The 14,225-nt window shown below is 41.0% G+C and overlaps 1 protein-coding gene across 4 annotated transcripts in view; it reads left to right on the plus strand.

Annotated features, from left to right (window-relative positions):
- Positions 1-13,634, plus strand: part of ypel1 (yippee-like 1) — a 29,182-nt gene extending 15,548 nt beyond the window's left edge. For all 4 annotated transcript variants that reach the window (XM_026343231.1, XM_026343232.1, XM_026343229.1 and 1 more), the window contains 3 exons: positions 6,430-6,473; positions 7,545-7,653; positions 8,854-13,634. In XM_026343231.1, the coding sequence (XP_026199016.1) occupies positions 6,430-6,473; positions 7,545-7,653; positions 8,854-8,943 (243 nt within the window). In that variant the 3' untranslated portion in view covers positions 8,944-13,634. The remainder of the gene's footprint in view (positions 1-6,429; positions 6,474-7,544; positions 7,654-8,853) is intronic.
- Positions 13,635-14,225: the final 591 nt, after the last annotated feature.

Raw genomic sequence — 14,225 nt, forward strand, 5'->3', positions numbered from 1 at the left:
CTCAAGCTTGGACCTCTGATGTCCATGGCAGAATCACTAAACAAGACTTTTCTCTAAGGGATCAGTGGACTAAAGGTTCCTCTGCAGTAAGAGCTCAGAGATCACTGGAGTGAAGAGTGAACTGGCTTGTGTTGCCTTAATTATTGTGTCAATGCCGTGAGGTCACGGTTGACAAATGGCCTAAACAATCCACTTTAATAATAATTGGATTTCATTAAAGGATCTTCAACAGTCTGTTTTTCTTCTGTAGCTTTCACACGATAAACCATCTTGTACAGTATGTTGTTATTCTGCTTTCATGGGAAGTGCCATCATGCATCTGCCTCACAGGTTGTTAGTTTAATGGACTAATGGACTGAGAAAAGTGAACCAGTACAAATGCAAAAAGACCAAAAATAACAGGATATATAATGAGCCATAATAGAGAACACATGCGACTTTTTCATGCAATCACATGAAAATGCAGTTAGAAATCATAGAAGCTCCACAGATTGATGTTTTTCACTTGCCTACTTCATAATGTCCCAGTTTATTTGTCTATGCCCTTCATGGAAGCCTTCCTAGTAGCTGACAACTATATACCAGATATTATGGACGAAATGATGCCAAACATTTCCAGTAAATTATCTATTAGAATCGTGAGAAAAAGAAAAACTTGTAGGATGTTTTGAAAAGTTTTACAGAAAGCTGTTTGTAATGTTGTGGCATTAGTTAATTAATTATTAGAGCGACCGCCTTATCGACTGTTACTGGATATGTGTTACAGCGATGTGGTGGCATTGTGTAATTGTCAGAATTCCTCTCATACATATTAATGATTGTAAAAGTGTAACTGAAGAATAACTCAAAGGTAATTGAAACTCCAAGATGATCTGTTAATTACAAGCTCCCACATTATGGTTTTGTCTGACCAACGTTACAAAACCCAAATATTTGAAATCCTGATTTTATATCAGATTGAGATTTTATCCGATCTATTAATAAGCTGTCTTTCCTCTGCCACACCCTGTTGGCATTTGTGTGTTCAGTAGTCCAAGGCAGCATCACCAGTCCTCAGCATCAACCGTTCTAAGCCGATTATGTTACTTGGGCGAAGATGACACCATAGTATGGTGTTTTCCACTACACGTTGCCAAAGGCCGATCGCCACGTCCACGTATAATTTGCATCCCATATGAAATTTGTCAAGTGCCGTGTTCAGCTCTATGTTCTTCATTAAGTTTTTTCACTGTGCATAGAGCAGGGAAAGGTGGAACTAGTTACCAAAGGAAGGTGTTGGAAGAGCTCTGTGGGCTCTGGCAGATTTATCCTCATGGTTGCAGTTCGAGTGCTGGAAATCTCCTGAGCCAGGTATAAAAAAATGTTTCCCCTCCCTGAGCTTATGCACCAAGTCTTCGTAGCACGCCAGCCAGCCAGCCAGCGAGCGAAGACGCAGATGGAGCAGCCAGAAAGAGAGGATTAACCTGAGCATACGGGGACAGAAACAATGTCTCTGCCCCTTTCTTGCCTCCGCCACTAAACTAAATATGGGGAAGCTGCAGCCAGTTTATTGCTGTTTTTTATTGAGGCTGTTCAGTTGTGGGACAGAAATAATACACATACTGCTGCAACATTTGCTATGGATCATTTCTCTCCCATCCCATTACAAAGGCTCAACTTCATCCAAATATCCTCTGATGCCCTGCATGCGACAGCCAATAACAATCCACTTGTTTCCTGCAGAAACCAAAGAGCACAGTTGTTGTTTACTGCTCCGACATGCAATGCAGGAACGGCTCCTTTGTTGCAATAATTGATTTGCCAATTCTTAAAACAGAGTGTCACCCTTACTGCAGCTCTATATGTTTACAGGCCTGTTACAGTAACAGGCCTGTAAGCGATTATTATACAGTTGCAGTAAATGGGATGAAGCATGAATGGCACAAAAACATAATCACAGACTTGGTTTTATTGCAGTCAACACCTTCACCCATAACATGCGGAAAAGTGCGTGCACAAAATCAGACCTGACGTGTTGTTATTGTCATCCTGAGCACGCTGCATTTTCTCAACACCGCTGTCAGTTCTTATTTTTATCAGATATGTGTAACATCCTACAGCAGCTACGAGCATCATCCTGAAATGCGATCGTAGTGTGAGCAGCAGCTGAGGGCCGAGCGTGAAGGCCTGGAGTGTGAACGTGGTCCTGGAGCGGGACGATGCAGTCTGAATACTGAGGAGGAGGCTCAGTGGTGTATTCAGCACCTTGGCTTCATCCCACCCATCAGGCTGATGGAGGACCGCCTAATGGATTAATCCCACTTTTCATTTCTCACCATTAAGCCCACACATTTCCTTTTTGCTCCTTTATTTTCCTCCTCGGACTGAAAGTTTGCCAGGACTCTGATGACTTACACATGCTGCAGTGACTGTGACAGAACAGTCTTTTTAATGTTGCTGTTCTTGCTCTCTTTTAATATCATAATTAAACCAAGTATATTCTGGCTCAGCAAGATTGTATTTAATGCTAGACCCACAGTGAAATATCTCCACAACTATTGGATGGATTATTATGGCCCCTGTACAGTCAGGGCAAAACTAAAACATGTCCAGTACTTGGTGTAGGTTGTGTGTTGGCATGCTACATGCGATGGTGATGCTAAAGATCATCATGTTAGCACATGGAGTAAATCCACTGATCCTTTGTGTAAAAAGAGCCAGTTGAGTTGGTTTGGCTTGCTGATCAGGATGCTTCCCGCATGCCTCTTATTAGAGATATTTTGGGCACGTCCAACCAGTTTGAGGATCTCGGGCAGACCCAGAAATGTGACATTCACCAGGAAGAGCTGGAGAATGTAGCTAGGGAGAGGTACGCCTGCACCACCTTGCTGAACCTACTGCCACTGTGACCCGACCCCAGATAAGCAGCAGAAGAAATAGGAGCTTTTGCAAAAATCAGAGATTTACAACTGTAATTAAAACTTGACACAGACGCTGTCTGCAGGAGTGAAACAGGCCTGTTGTATATTTTGTCATTATTATATCAATACCTAATTGATGTTGAAACACTAAGTGTGTAATATAGTGAGGAGATAATAACACTCTTAATATTAGTCATACAGTCTTGGTTGAGTTTTTGTGTTTAATGAGATGTGTTCAAGTTGGAGTTGAACCCTCACCTACACCGGTCGGCATCTGTGGAGACAGATGGTAAAAGTTGACCTCAGCAGGTTTGTTTATAGCTTCAAGTTTATCTTTGTTTCACATTATGACTTGATCTATTGTGTCACACGTTTAAATCCTTTTTTGTGAATCGTGGTTAAATCAGATGCCGTGAGAACATTAGAGAACTCGCTGTCGACTGCAGTTGAAGCATTTTCCCCTCTCAGGCTGGATTTGTGTTTTGTGCATTTGGCTGAAGGAGCAGATTTCTCTGTGTGAGGTATTGTTCCCTTCAGCCGCGTATGGTCAAGAGGATTCAGGGATTTTGAGATTTGTGTTGTAGAATTCATTTCCTAATAACAGACTTTTTTAAAACAAGCACAATTGCAGCAGCTTAAGAAGACGAACTTGGTAACCACACTCCCATTTGCTCATGTTTTATTAAGCAGTGAAGGTACTGTCAGCCTGCACCTGATTTTTGCTGCACTCTTACATTTTGGAAACAATCCTTGCAGGATCCCGTTGGGCTGTCTAATAGGATTGGTGGGAGTCTGGAGGATTTTAGTGCAGCCTCAAAAACTGTCGGGCACTATATATTTAAAAAAAAAATAGATCAAAATAAAAATCTTTTTACTGAGCTGGTAGGATGTTGTTGTTAGATTCTTAACAGGCTATGTCACAAGCATCCTCCTGCTCCTGATGTTTTTGTAGCCAAGTGATTTACAGTGAAAGTCGCAGCAGCTTGTGCAGAGATAAAGTAAAAATAGACTGTGGGAAACTGATAAGGGCAGAGAGAGACGTAGCCCCCTCAATGTTTTTTTTTTTTTTTTTTTTTTTTGCCAGTGGTTAAATTGATGGCTGAGCTACAGTAAAGCTCAGATATGACACCCAGCTCTCGTCACATGGCACCAACCTACCCCCCGCCCGGCATAAACACTGTAGAGAGGACTTGTTGTCGACTCCACAGGGACCGACCTAGTTCCCTCTCACAGCTAAAGGTCACATGTCTTGTGGCTCTGAACTCTGTCTGTGTGTGTGTGTGTGTGGATTTCTTTGCAAACACAAACAATGAACTTGAGGACGTAACAGTGAGACATCCAGCGCCTACAGTGACAAGGGGAGTGAGTAGGGAAAAGAACAATAATCCTCTTCTTCAAGCCAAACAAATAATCTGAAATAACAAAACTTTTGCTGTTTTGATAAATGCTGACAACACCCGGGCAGTTAAAGTCGTCCCCTGAGCCTCGGCTGAGGTTGCTGCGGTCAGTGGACGAGGCAGCTGGTGCTCCTATTAGGCAGTATTAGCTCAGCGGCTTCAACCGTAGCCACAAACTTATCTGCCTCGCTCATTTGCAATGGAAAAAGCAAATCCGATTGGAGCCTGTCTGCTGGCCGACGATGACGGGGTTGGAGGAGAGAAGCCTAGCAGACTCTGTCATCAGCCACTGGGACAGCTTTACTGCTCTCTGTTTACATTCATACGTAGTCACGTCATGTGTAGACTCAGTGAAAGGTGGGAGGCAGGATATTAATGAAGCCAGTTCTCATCTAACCTTCCATATTTATTAATTATGTTTTTAATAGCACTGAACACTCCGGTCAGTGTTTTTATTTGAGGTTTATGAAAATACTGCTGATTCTTAATTCTTCAAGTTAAGTTTGCAAAAGAAGGAAAGTTTAAAGGGGTCCCACCCACACTGCAGTATATCTGTTTTCATGGAAAAACCTCATATTTCCAAAATGATCATATCATATCATAACAGTATTGCGACATATTGGGCCTCATGCAGGAACATTTTGCATTCTGAAAAGTCATACAGGTGCATTGTACCTGTCAAAATAAGAGATGATAATTAAATAGAAAGGGGATATGAAGTAAGCTTTATCAAAATAGTTTGTTTTTAATCGAAACCTGTTGGGTCTTTATCTTCAGAAATGTAAGATTACATTAGATGCTATTTCTTGTCATTTTCTACTGTCAGTGTCTGAACTTCTTCCATGTTCATGTCGATTATTTCACTTTTAACTATTAACTATTCTAGCAGCATATTTGTAGAGCTGCAGCAATAATAACAATAATAATTTCAGTCATTCTTTCCAAACAAAAGCTCAACAATCTCTGATTACAGCTTTTGAAATGTGAGTATGTTTGGGCTGCGACTGATGATTATTTTCATTCATGATTAATCGGCCCATTATTTTCTCAATGAATTGATTATTCGTTTAAATAAAAAGTCAGAAAGCAATGAAAAGGCATGGTGGCAATGGTGGGCATGTCATTTGAAAAAGATTTCTGTGGATGTGTTCGCTACCTGTATAAAAGTTGTTGCAGGACGAGTCTTTTCTGCAGCTTTTTAGTGGTTACACAACACTTTTCTCTGCATGGATCTGCAGAGACATCTGAGTACATCTTAATTCCAGCTTCATGAGGAAGGAAATGAATTAAACATGTTTGTATGCCTCAAGGACACCCTGCAGTTTGGTGAGAACGTAAACAGAACAGTATTTGTTTAAAAGAAAACTCCACAGGGGATCTTTAACACAACTTACTCCTCCATGCGTTTAAGCTAACAGGCTTTCAGCATGTTCTCATTCGGGGTTGAGAGAGACTTTTGAATCATTAAATCAGGGTTTAGTGTTATAATCAGCTGTGTGTGCAAAGCTTGCATAACATCCCACCAAACTGTATCTTGGCTGTGACTTTTATTGACATTTCATTCAGAAAACTCCCCATTATTGGGACATTAAGAGTGTCTTTTATTCTTTATTTCATGCTGCTGTTGTTGTTCCTGAAACACACTGAACATCAGTAACACTGTCTTCAGTTTGCTCCTCTTATTCCATTAACTTTGCTGTATTGAGACAGTGCAAAAGGTTAAGTAGTGGTATAAAATTTGAATTGAATTTGTTTCCTGGTCTGTTGCAACAATTAATAACAAGGAAATAAGAAGAGACGACTGCAATATCAAACAATCTCTTGTTTTAAAGCCGACACGCTCTGTGATATTTATGTGCTCAGACACCAGCACCTCACTGAACCCGTTTAGTTCGTTGTTTTTTTTTATCTGTGTGTGTGTGTGTGTGTGTCTGTGGGTCTGTGTGTCTGTGTGTGTCTGTGTGTCTGTGTGTGTCTGTGTGTGTGGGAAACTTGACAAGTGGAACAACAAGTATGCACAGAAGTTACTGGGAGAAAAGCGCCCTAGGGCGTCAGTTGCCGGCATTCTTCACTTGTGTGTTGCAGCTCGTGATTGTTAACACAGTTTTCTCTCTCTCTCTTTCTCGTTTCAGTCATTTCAAGGCAGTCAAGGAAGAGCCTATCTCTTTAATTCAGTGTAAGTATGAGCCTCATACCTGCACTTCACCGTGTTTGTTTTGACCACAGTGGAAAACTTTTTTTTTTATTTTCCTGTTGCTCCTTTTGTGCATCTATTAAGTTCTCGTGGTTTAATTCACAAGGGGCCTGCAAACTGACTCACAGGCAGCTCATTAGCTGGACTGGAGTTACGAATCATGTTTACAGTGTGTGCAAGAGTTTAAACCAGACCTCGGTTGCTCCCCCTTCACCCAGGTCTACTGCTAAGCTTTTAGAGGATTGTCAAAATTATGCTTTAATGTACTGTGTATGCCCAAAGTTCAGAACAGCAGGTGAACAGAGAGACCATGACCACATTCACTGTCCCCAAACAGGTCAAAAACAAGGGGCCTGGCTATTATATTTAGGCAGTAGCCATATTCCATTATCCTTTACATTAAACACCTTAGGTATTTTACTATATGTGAACGTTTAGATTAATTTTAACGTTTCGATTAGTTTATGAAAAGGTAAAAGAAGCAAAAGTTTATGAAGGTTTATCATAAAGTCAGTTTACAATTCCTGAAAAAAAAGTCCTGACATTAATTTGTTAGGGGTTTAAATCACCATCTGAGCATTTAGATACATCATTTAGATGTAAGACAAAAAGAAGCTTAAAACAAAAAGTAATATACTCGTAATAATCGGATCTGATCTTCTCAGTCGGTGCCGCTGGTTTGGACTCAGCTCCCGGTCTTAATGAACCACACAGACGTTTCTCTCGTACCCCACCAAGGCCTGAGACATTTTCAGGTGTCACACATTCTCTCAGGAGGCTTTGTTTTCACCTGTCAGATTGAATGAAATGAGAGAAGCTGTCCACGGTCTCTAGAGTCCCAATGAATGATTCCAAACATGATCGGTGTGAAAGCACCTGAAACATGGCGAACACGCTGACGGTGGTTTGCAAGTTAGAGCTACCAGCTGGTGGAAAGAGTAAAGCTTAAAGGTGTTTACATGTAGCTGGGTTACATTTAATCATTTCTAATTAATATATAATATAACATGTAAAGATTTGGCCTCTCGCTGACCTATGTGACCTTTTCTACAGGGTGAATGTCGGCTGCGGGCCAGCTGAGGAGCGGGTACTCCTCACAGGTTTACATGCTGTGGCTGATATCTACTGTGAAAACTGTAAAACCACCCTGGGCTGGAAATATGTAAGTCCGTCTCTCCGTAAACCTCCACCTGAGCCCTTTTACTCTCCTGTTCTAATTCTTCCTGTTGCACCACTTAACGCCTGTCATTGTGTTGTTGTGCAGCTTTGTGGTTATTTGCTTCCAGGGGACAAATTATGCTTTTAGAGGTCAAAAGAACAAGGTTGCGCTCATTAAAGCATTGCTTGTGTAAGCCATGGTGACAGTTTTTTCTTTGCTCAGGTTTGTGTTTAGGCTCAGTGATTGAGCACTCTGTGGTCTCCTAGCACGCAAGATAATTACAGTGCCGAAAGGTTGGCTGCAGACAGACTGGTACCTCTGAGAGTCTACAGTGATTAAATGTCACGCCATTTTGAAGAGGCTAGTCCCCGTAATTATCTGAAAAGACTATAGGAGGGTGTGAAATAACTGAACAAAGTATGAGACAGTCACTTAAAGCTGCGCCTTCAGTGACAAAAACAATTAGTTTGTGAAAAAGGCCCCGCCAGCAGAGCAGAGATGGTTTACAAGGCAAAACAGCCTGAGCAAATAATCAAAGACGCTCGTCGACATCCTGACTCTGCTGAAGCTCAGCAGGACTGGGAAATATGTTGGATATCATACAGCAGATATACTGTCAGACAGTTGACGGTAACAAGGTCGGAGCCTGTAGTCAAAAGATAAAATAAAGAATCCTTCACTGAGACGATATAACGTAATGTTAATTGAGCTTCCTTTGACTTGTTCACAAAGATTTAAGCTTTTCATATTCTGTGCGGTGGTTTCTTCACGCGTGGTGATGATCTGCGTCTAGCAATTAAACCTAATGGCCGAGTAGATTGCGAGCCTGGTGGTGACGGTATTTTAGCTCCTGGTGATGTTTGTTCTTTCAGTTTTAACTTCAGTTGTGTATTTGTAGGCTTGCTACGTTAGTTTAACCTGCCGTGCTGTGACCATGTGTGCAGGAGTCTGTCCCATTAAACTACATGGTGCAGTTTATTTTTCTGTCAGCTCACATATCATTAAAACAACAATGAAGATGTTAAAGATAAATATACAAGTGTAGTCTGCTGTTGGTGGCTTGAAATTACTTATTGACCAATAAACACATAATAAAAATAAAAGAATGTGTGGCCCACGTGTTGCTGTCAGATTTTCATAGAAGAGAGAAAAACTTGATTTTGTAACCAGAGTTTTTTCCTTTCTTCCTTCATTTTTTTCCAGGAGCACGCGTTCGAGAGCAGTCAGAAGTACAAAGAGGGAAAGTTCATCATCGAGCTGGCTCACATGATCAAGGACAACGGATGGGAGTGACGCTCCGTCTGCTCTTTTTCTTTTTCTGACCTTGGAATGCTCTTTATCGAACTGTGTGGAGCGACAACCATCCACCACCATGCCCCCTCTCCCAACCGTCCCTAACCCCCTCCTTGGCGAGGGGGGGGAAAAAAAAAGGAAAACCTCCACCCCTCGTGTCCTTTACGTGCACACACCCACCTGCTCATCGTGAAACTGAACAGAACCAATGACATTAAAACGACGACGAGGACGTGGAGCAGCTGATGAAAAATCCCATCGCAGGAGTCCAGTCGTTACTTCGAAGACAGAGCCGCGCGTTCTCCTTCGCAGCTCCAACGCTTTTGGGTTTGACCCCTCTCACACTCAATCACTCTCACCCAGCCTCCCCCTCCTCCCCCACCGAACCACGCTTACAAGTGATTGTGGTGATATGGCGACCACTATGCGAAGGGAGCTAGACTTCACTGAAATGACATTGATTTTGTTTCCGTTACTTCGCCCCTCCAGCGAGACGGACGACGTTCATGACTTTGGTTGTTTTAATGTTATTTGCTATAGTTTTAACTTCTGGGTTTGGTGAGGTTTTGGTTTGATGGCAGATGGATGTTACTGGTTAGCATTTTATTTCCTTATCACGTCTGTCATGTTATGTTCTCTGTGTTTTATGTTTTCGGCTTGCCGTATCTCTGACTCTAGCTGAGCATGCTTTTCTTTTCTTTGCTAATGTCCAAATGAGTAATCAGGGATGGTGAGGAGCGGAGGGGAAAGGGAGTTTATTGTAGTTACAAATATGTAGCAGCATCTTGCTTTTTTGTTTTTTTAAAGTGGCAAACGATAGAATTGCAGTAGTGTGGGATTTTACACCTGATGTGTTCTTTTTCCCATTTTTTAATCTTTTTTTTTCCCTGTTCTTGTGAATTTTCTCGATATTCCCCCTTCTGGTACTTTTCAGCACCCAAAAAGCATTGAAAGCAGCACCTAGTATTTGTTTGACATAAATGGATAAAATATATAAATAGTTGTAGTGTTTGGCTAAATGCGATTGTGGCTGGTTCCATTTTGCAGCAGTTACCATAAGTGAAACAGGAGCAGAGATAGTTGCTAGACTGGGGAACCTGACATCAGTGTCCACTTGTCATAAAACATTTTGGCAGACTGTATTATTCCATTGTCTAGTAATGAACAGTAAGACACAACTACATATGAAAATATATACATATACTATGATTACATATCCTAAAATACTATGAAAATGTTCGTAGTATGTAGATACTGGAACATGGATTCTATATATAAATACATATATATTTGCTGTCATGCACATATGTATATATGCATATGACTGTGTGTATATATGCAGTGTGTGTGTGTGTGTGTGTGTGGGCACGCATTACACAGTGGCATACTTGAACGACGCTACTTCGTTTGCACTTTGCAGAGGCCTTTGGTTCTTCTCGGTTTGGAGGCAAAACGTTAGTTCTTTTCACAAACGAACGACAGATAGAAAGTTCGAAGTCGGATGGTCGGAGGGTTTTCGTCGTCTCTGTTAGGACTGTTGTGTGTTCAGCAGCTGTCTGTTGGAGGATTTGGTTTAAATTGCACCGACAAATTCTGCTTTTCCTCCCAGTTTCTGCTTGATTTCGAACCCTTTTGGAAAGAACAGTTTCCAATTCTTTGCTGCTACCCTAGAAATCTAATCATTTCTTCCTGCTCCTGTAGGTCTCTTGCACTTTATTCTTATCCGTCTTTCTCTCTTGGAGCGTGTGAAACGTCTCTCTCGTGGACGCAGTCTGTGATTTGCCTCTAAGCCGAGTGAATCTTGTGCCTCTTCAAAACATGAACGGTCTCCCCTCTTTCTTTCTGTTGTGCAGTGCATAACTCCAAAAACCTTCATGTGAACCGATGTGTCTTCCCCCAACCCTCCGTCGTCTGGTTCAAAGTCAACACAACTTTCTTCACCAAAATCCTCAGAGCTCTACCCGTTTTTTTTTTTTGTTTGTTTTGTTTTGTTTTTTTTAGACTTGGGATACATACACACACATATTTTCTACATTAAGATTTAGAGGTGCAACAACAGATGAATATTGAGTGTATTATTTCTCAGAGTAAAGCATAGAGGAAGAGGTTTGGAATATGCGGGATGCCCAGTGCTTGTTGTTTGACTTTTTATTAGAAGGATAAAAAATAAATAAATAAGATGGCAGCAGGTTGAGGCGGGGCAGGGTGGGATGGAGAGATTTAAAAATCAGCAGTGATTGATTACTTTGCCGGCAAGGTCAGTCAGATCACACGACCTTTTATCCTAAAAACAATGACAATGCAAAACCCTTGATAGTTAGCAGTGATACCTACTTGAAAATATAAAGACATAAACAGCTAAGATATTGGCCCGTGTTACAGTTTTTGTACATAAAGTAACATATTTAAGGTTTTATACGTATTTCTACTGGGTTAGTTCTTTTACTTCCCCAACTTGAAGCACTTTTGTTCACTGTACCTCTGGCTGTGTGTGCGCGCGTGTGTGTGTGTGCGTGCGTGGTTGTGTGCATGCATGTGTATTAGCCCACATGCATGTCTGCACACAAACTGAATATTTAGTTTCTCTTCCTCAGACAGTTTTCTTTCTCTCTCTCCTCTTCTTTTTAGTTTGAAAGTGTCTTTCTTCTTCTTCTTCTTCTTCTTCTTCTTTCGCAGCTGTTTGGTTTCACTGTCTCTCCCGGTGATCTGCGAGGTCGAGAGCCAGCTTAGTTTGTTTGGAAGTGATTTATCCCTGTTCTGTTTTGTTTGTATTTTAAATTTTTTTTCCTGTTAGATTGTTTGTTTAGCTTGTGTGGTGAGAGCCCGTTAGAGGGCCGGTGTTTAGGTCTCCGCTGAGCCATGTAGATGTTGAGGGTGAGCTGGAATCTCCCACCATGTCACAGGGAGAGCCTTTACCAAGACCCTTTCACCACCACAGTCAGTGTCTCCTGTATTGAGGGCTTTCAGGTGATGAAACACACCCTCTGGCAGCCATATTGGAGGTTCTAGCTTTTGGGAGCGCTGGCTGTGAATATCTGATTGTATTTCTTATTATACCATATAATTTTACCTGACCTTGGTCACCACATCCCAGTTCTGAGGCTGCATCCTTTGAAGTTTGCGTTTCAGTACAGGTCAAACACAGTTTTTTAAGATTCCTTCAACTGTAGTCTTCTGAAAATCTTTTTTGTTGACACCCAGTGGTTCAAATTCTCACCCGGCTGCAGTGTTTATCTTCATTACACACTTCATTACACCGACTGTTTGGGACAACCATCAGTGATGCTGAAGTTCTCGTCCTCTTTAATGGTGTATTCATGCAGTTTGAATCAGTTTGTGAAGTCGGGCACTACGCCGTTAGCCCTTTGATACTTGTGTTCCTGTGGTTATCAGTGCTGGTAAACTACATTTCATCAACTCCACTGTCACAGAATGTGGCGTTCACCACTTTTTCAGCCATTTCCTGGTGATAAACTTGAAAACTGCTGAGACTGAATGTTCATTTTTGGTCTAAAAAACTTAATTTGATAAAATAAACCCACCACAAGGTCGTTTAGTAGGTGTTTGGGAGCATCCAGTCACATCTCATGACCTGATCTGCAAATGGAGTTGTCTTGTAATGGAGCAGTAGATGTTTTTTTTTCATAGCTTTACAAGTCCATTTGCCGAGAAAGGTTGTGCTAAGCTCCAGAACAGCTAGAGAATGATCCCTGTGGTGAGGTTAGCTGAAAGATATCGACTTTAGAAGTTGACAAGAAGCACCTGAATGCACCATTAGAGGAGGGTGTTAAAACTACCTGTGGCCTTCAGTTAAGGGCCGTATCTTTGTAAGGTTGCAGCTGCTCAACTGGATGTTTGTTCATTTGACAAACAAATAAAACTCAGCTGTTTGTAAGTCCAGCACTAGGCGAAAACCTACCTTACAGGACCTTCAGGTCTGCTTCAATTGTTACTGAATGAACCCAGACTACTCAGACTCCCCTCTTACGTTAAGTGCACACAGGCAGTTTCTCCAAAGCACCTCCGCGATGGCGCCAGCAGTGGTTTCTCTCTTCAATCCGTCTTAGTTGAACCAACAAAAAGCAGTTGCCAGTGTCACCGCCGGTGTGTACCAAATAAGAACCAGGTTCTATCGAATGCATCAGTGTCACGTGTCGGTGGGCAGGAAGGATCGAGTGTCTCCTGGAGATTGAACTGCTAAACCAAATTTAAAGAGGAGAAATCCCGTCTGCTCTGACACTGTCTTTCTGTAGAATGTTTTGATCCTCTGAACTCAACAGCGTCAAAGCAGCCTGGATGAAAAAACGACATTTGCTGCTGAAAACTGTTTACTTTTTATTGTTTTTATTGTTATTTTGTGACACTGGCTACCTACTTTTTGAGCTCTGTTACTGTCTAAAACGAACCTGAAAGGATGTTGATCAAAGGCAAGATGGGTTATACAGGGGAAAGGACTGTACAAGTTCTTCTCTTAGGACTGTTAAACTACAGTTTAAGGTCTAAAGCATGTTGTATTTATATGGCTATATGTTGTGCCTGTTTTCTTTCCCCCTAAATTTAAAAACAAAAATATTAAATGCTTTTTATTTGACTACATTGCTTTGCATTCTGTCTTAGTAAAGCCATGTCACATGTCTGTTTTCACTCTAATGTAAACTATCAGATATCACAATAAATTTTCAATGGCATTAGATCGGGGGTTGTGTGGAATTATTTTTAGGAGAGACCAGTGTTTTTAATGTAGTTCTGCAACATTACAAATAAGAGATTGTGATAAATAACCAATACATATTCTGTGTTCAAAATAATAATAGTGAGAAATGTCAAATGTCTTTTTTTGGTTAAAGATATTTAATCTCTGATTTATCACTGTTTTGAATATTTCTGCATTAGAAGTAAAATAAACATTCACTTGTTAAAATTGTGGTAAATTAGTTGCGTCCTACATTATAACTTAGTGACTGGGTGTAAAGTTATAAATCCTTAGCTTGAAGTAAAGTGTTTGCACATTTTCTAATTTGCTAAACTCCTTTTAAATATCTTTACATTCTGAAGGTGACACAGAATATGTGTTTGGTTAGTTTGGTTGTTTTGTATTTCAATAAGTTGAGTACTGTCTATGTACAGTATTGTTTTTGCAAAGTCCACACATTCCTCTGTTTTACAAAGGAAATGTATGTGCCTTAAAGGAAAAGTTCACGATTTTTAAAGGGTGTATTAAAACAACAGATACACAAATGCACAAACTCTTGTCGTAGCAATGGGTTCTGAGTTTCTCCCAT

Source organism: Anabas testudineus, chromosome 9 (assembly GCF_900324465.2).
Source record: "Anabas testudineus chromosome 9, fAnaTes1.2, whole genome shotgun sequence".
Lineage (NCBI taxonomy): Eukaryota > Metazoa > Chordata > Actinopteri > Anabantiformes > Anabantidae > Anabas > Anabas testudineus.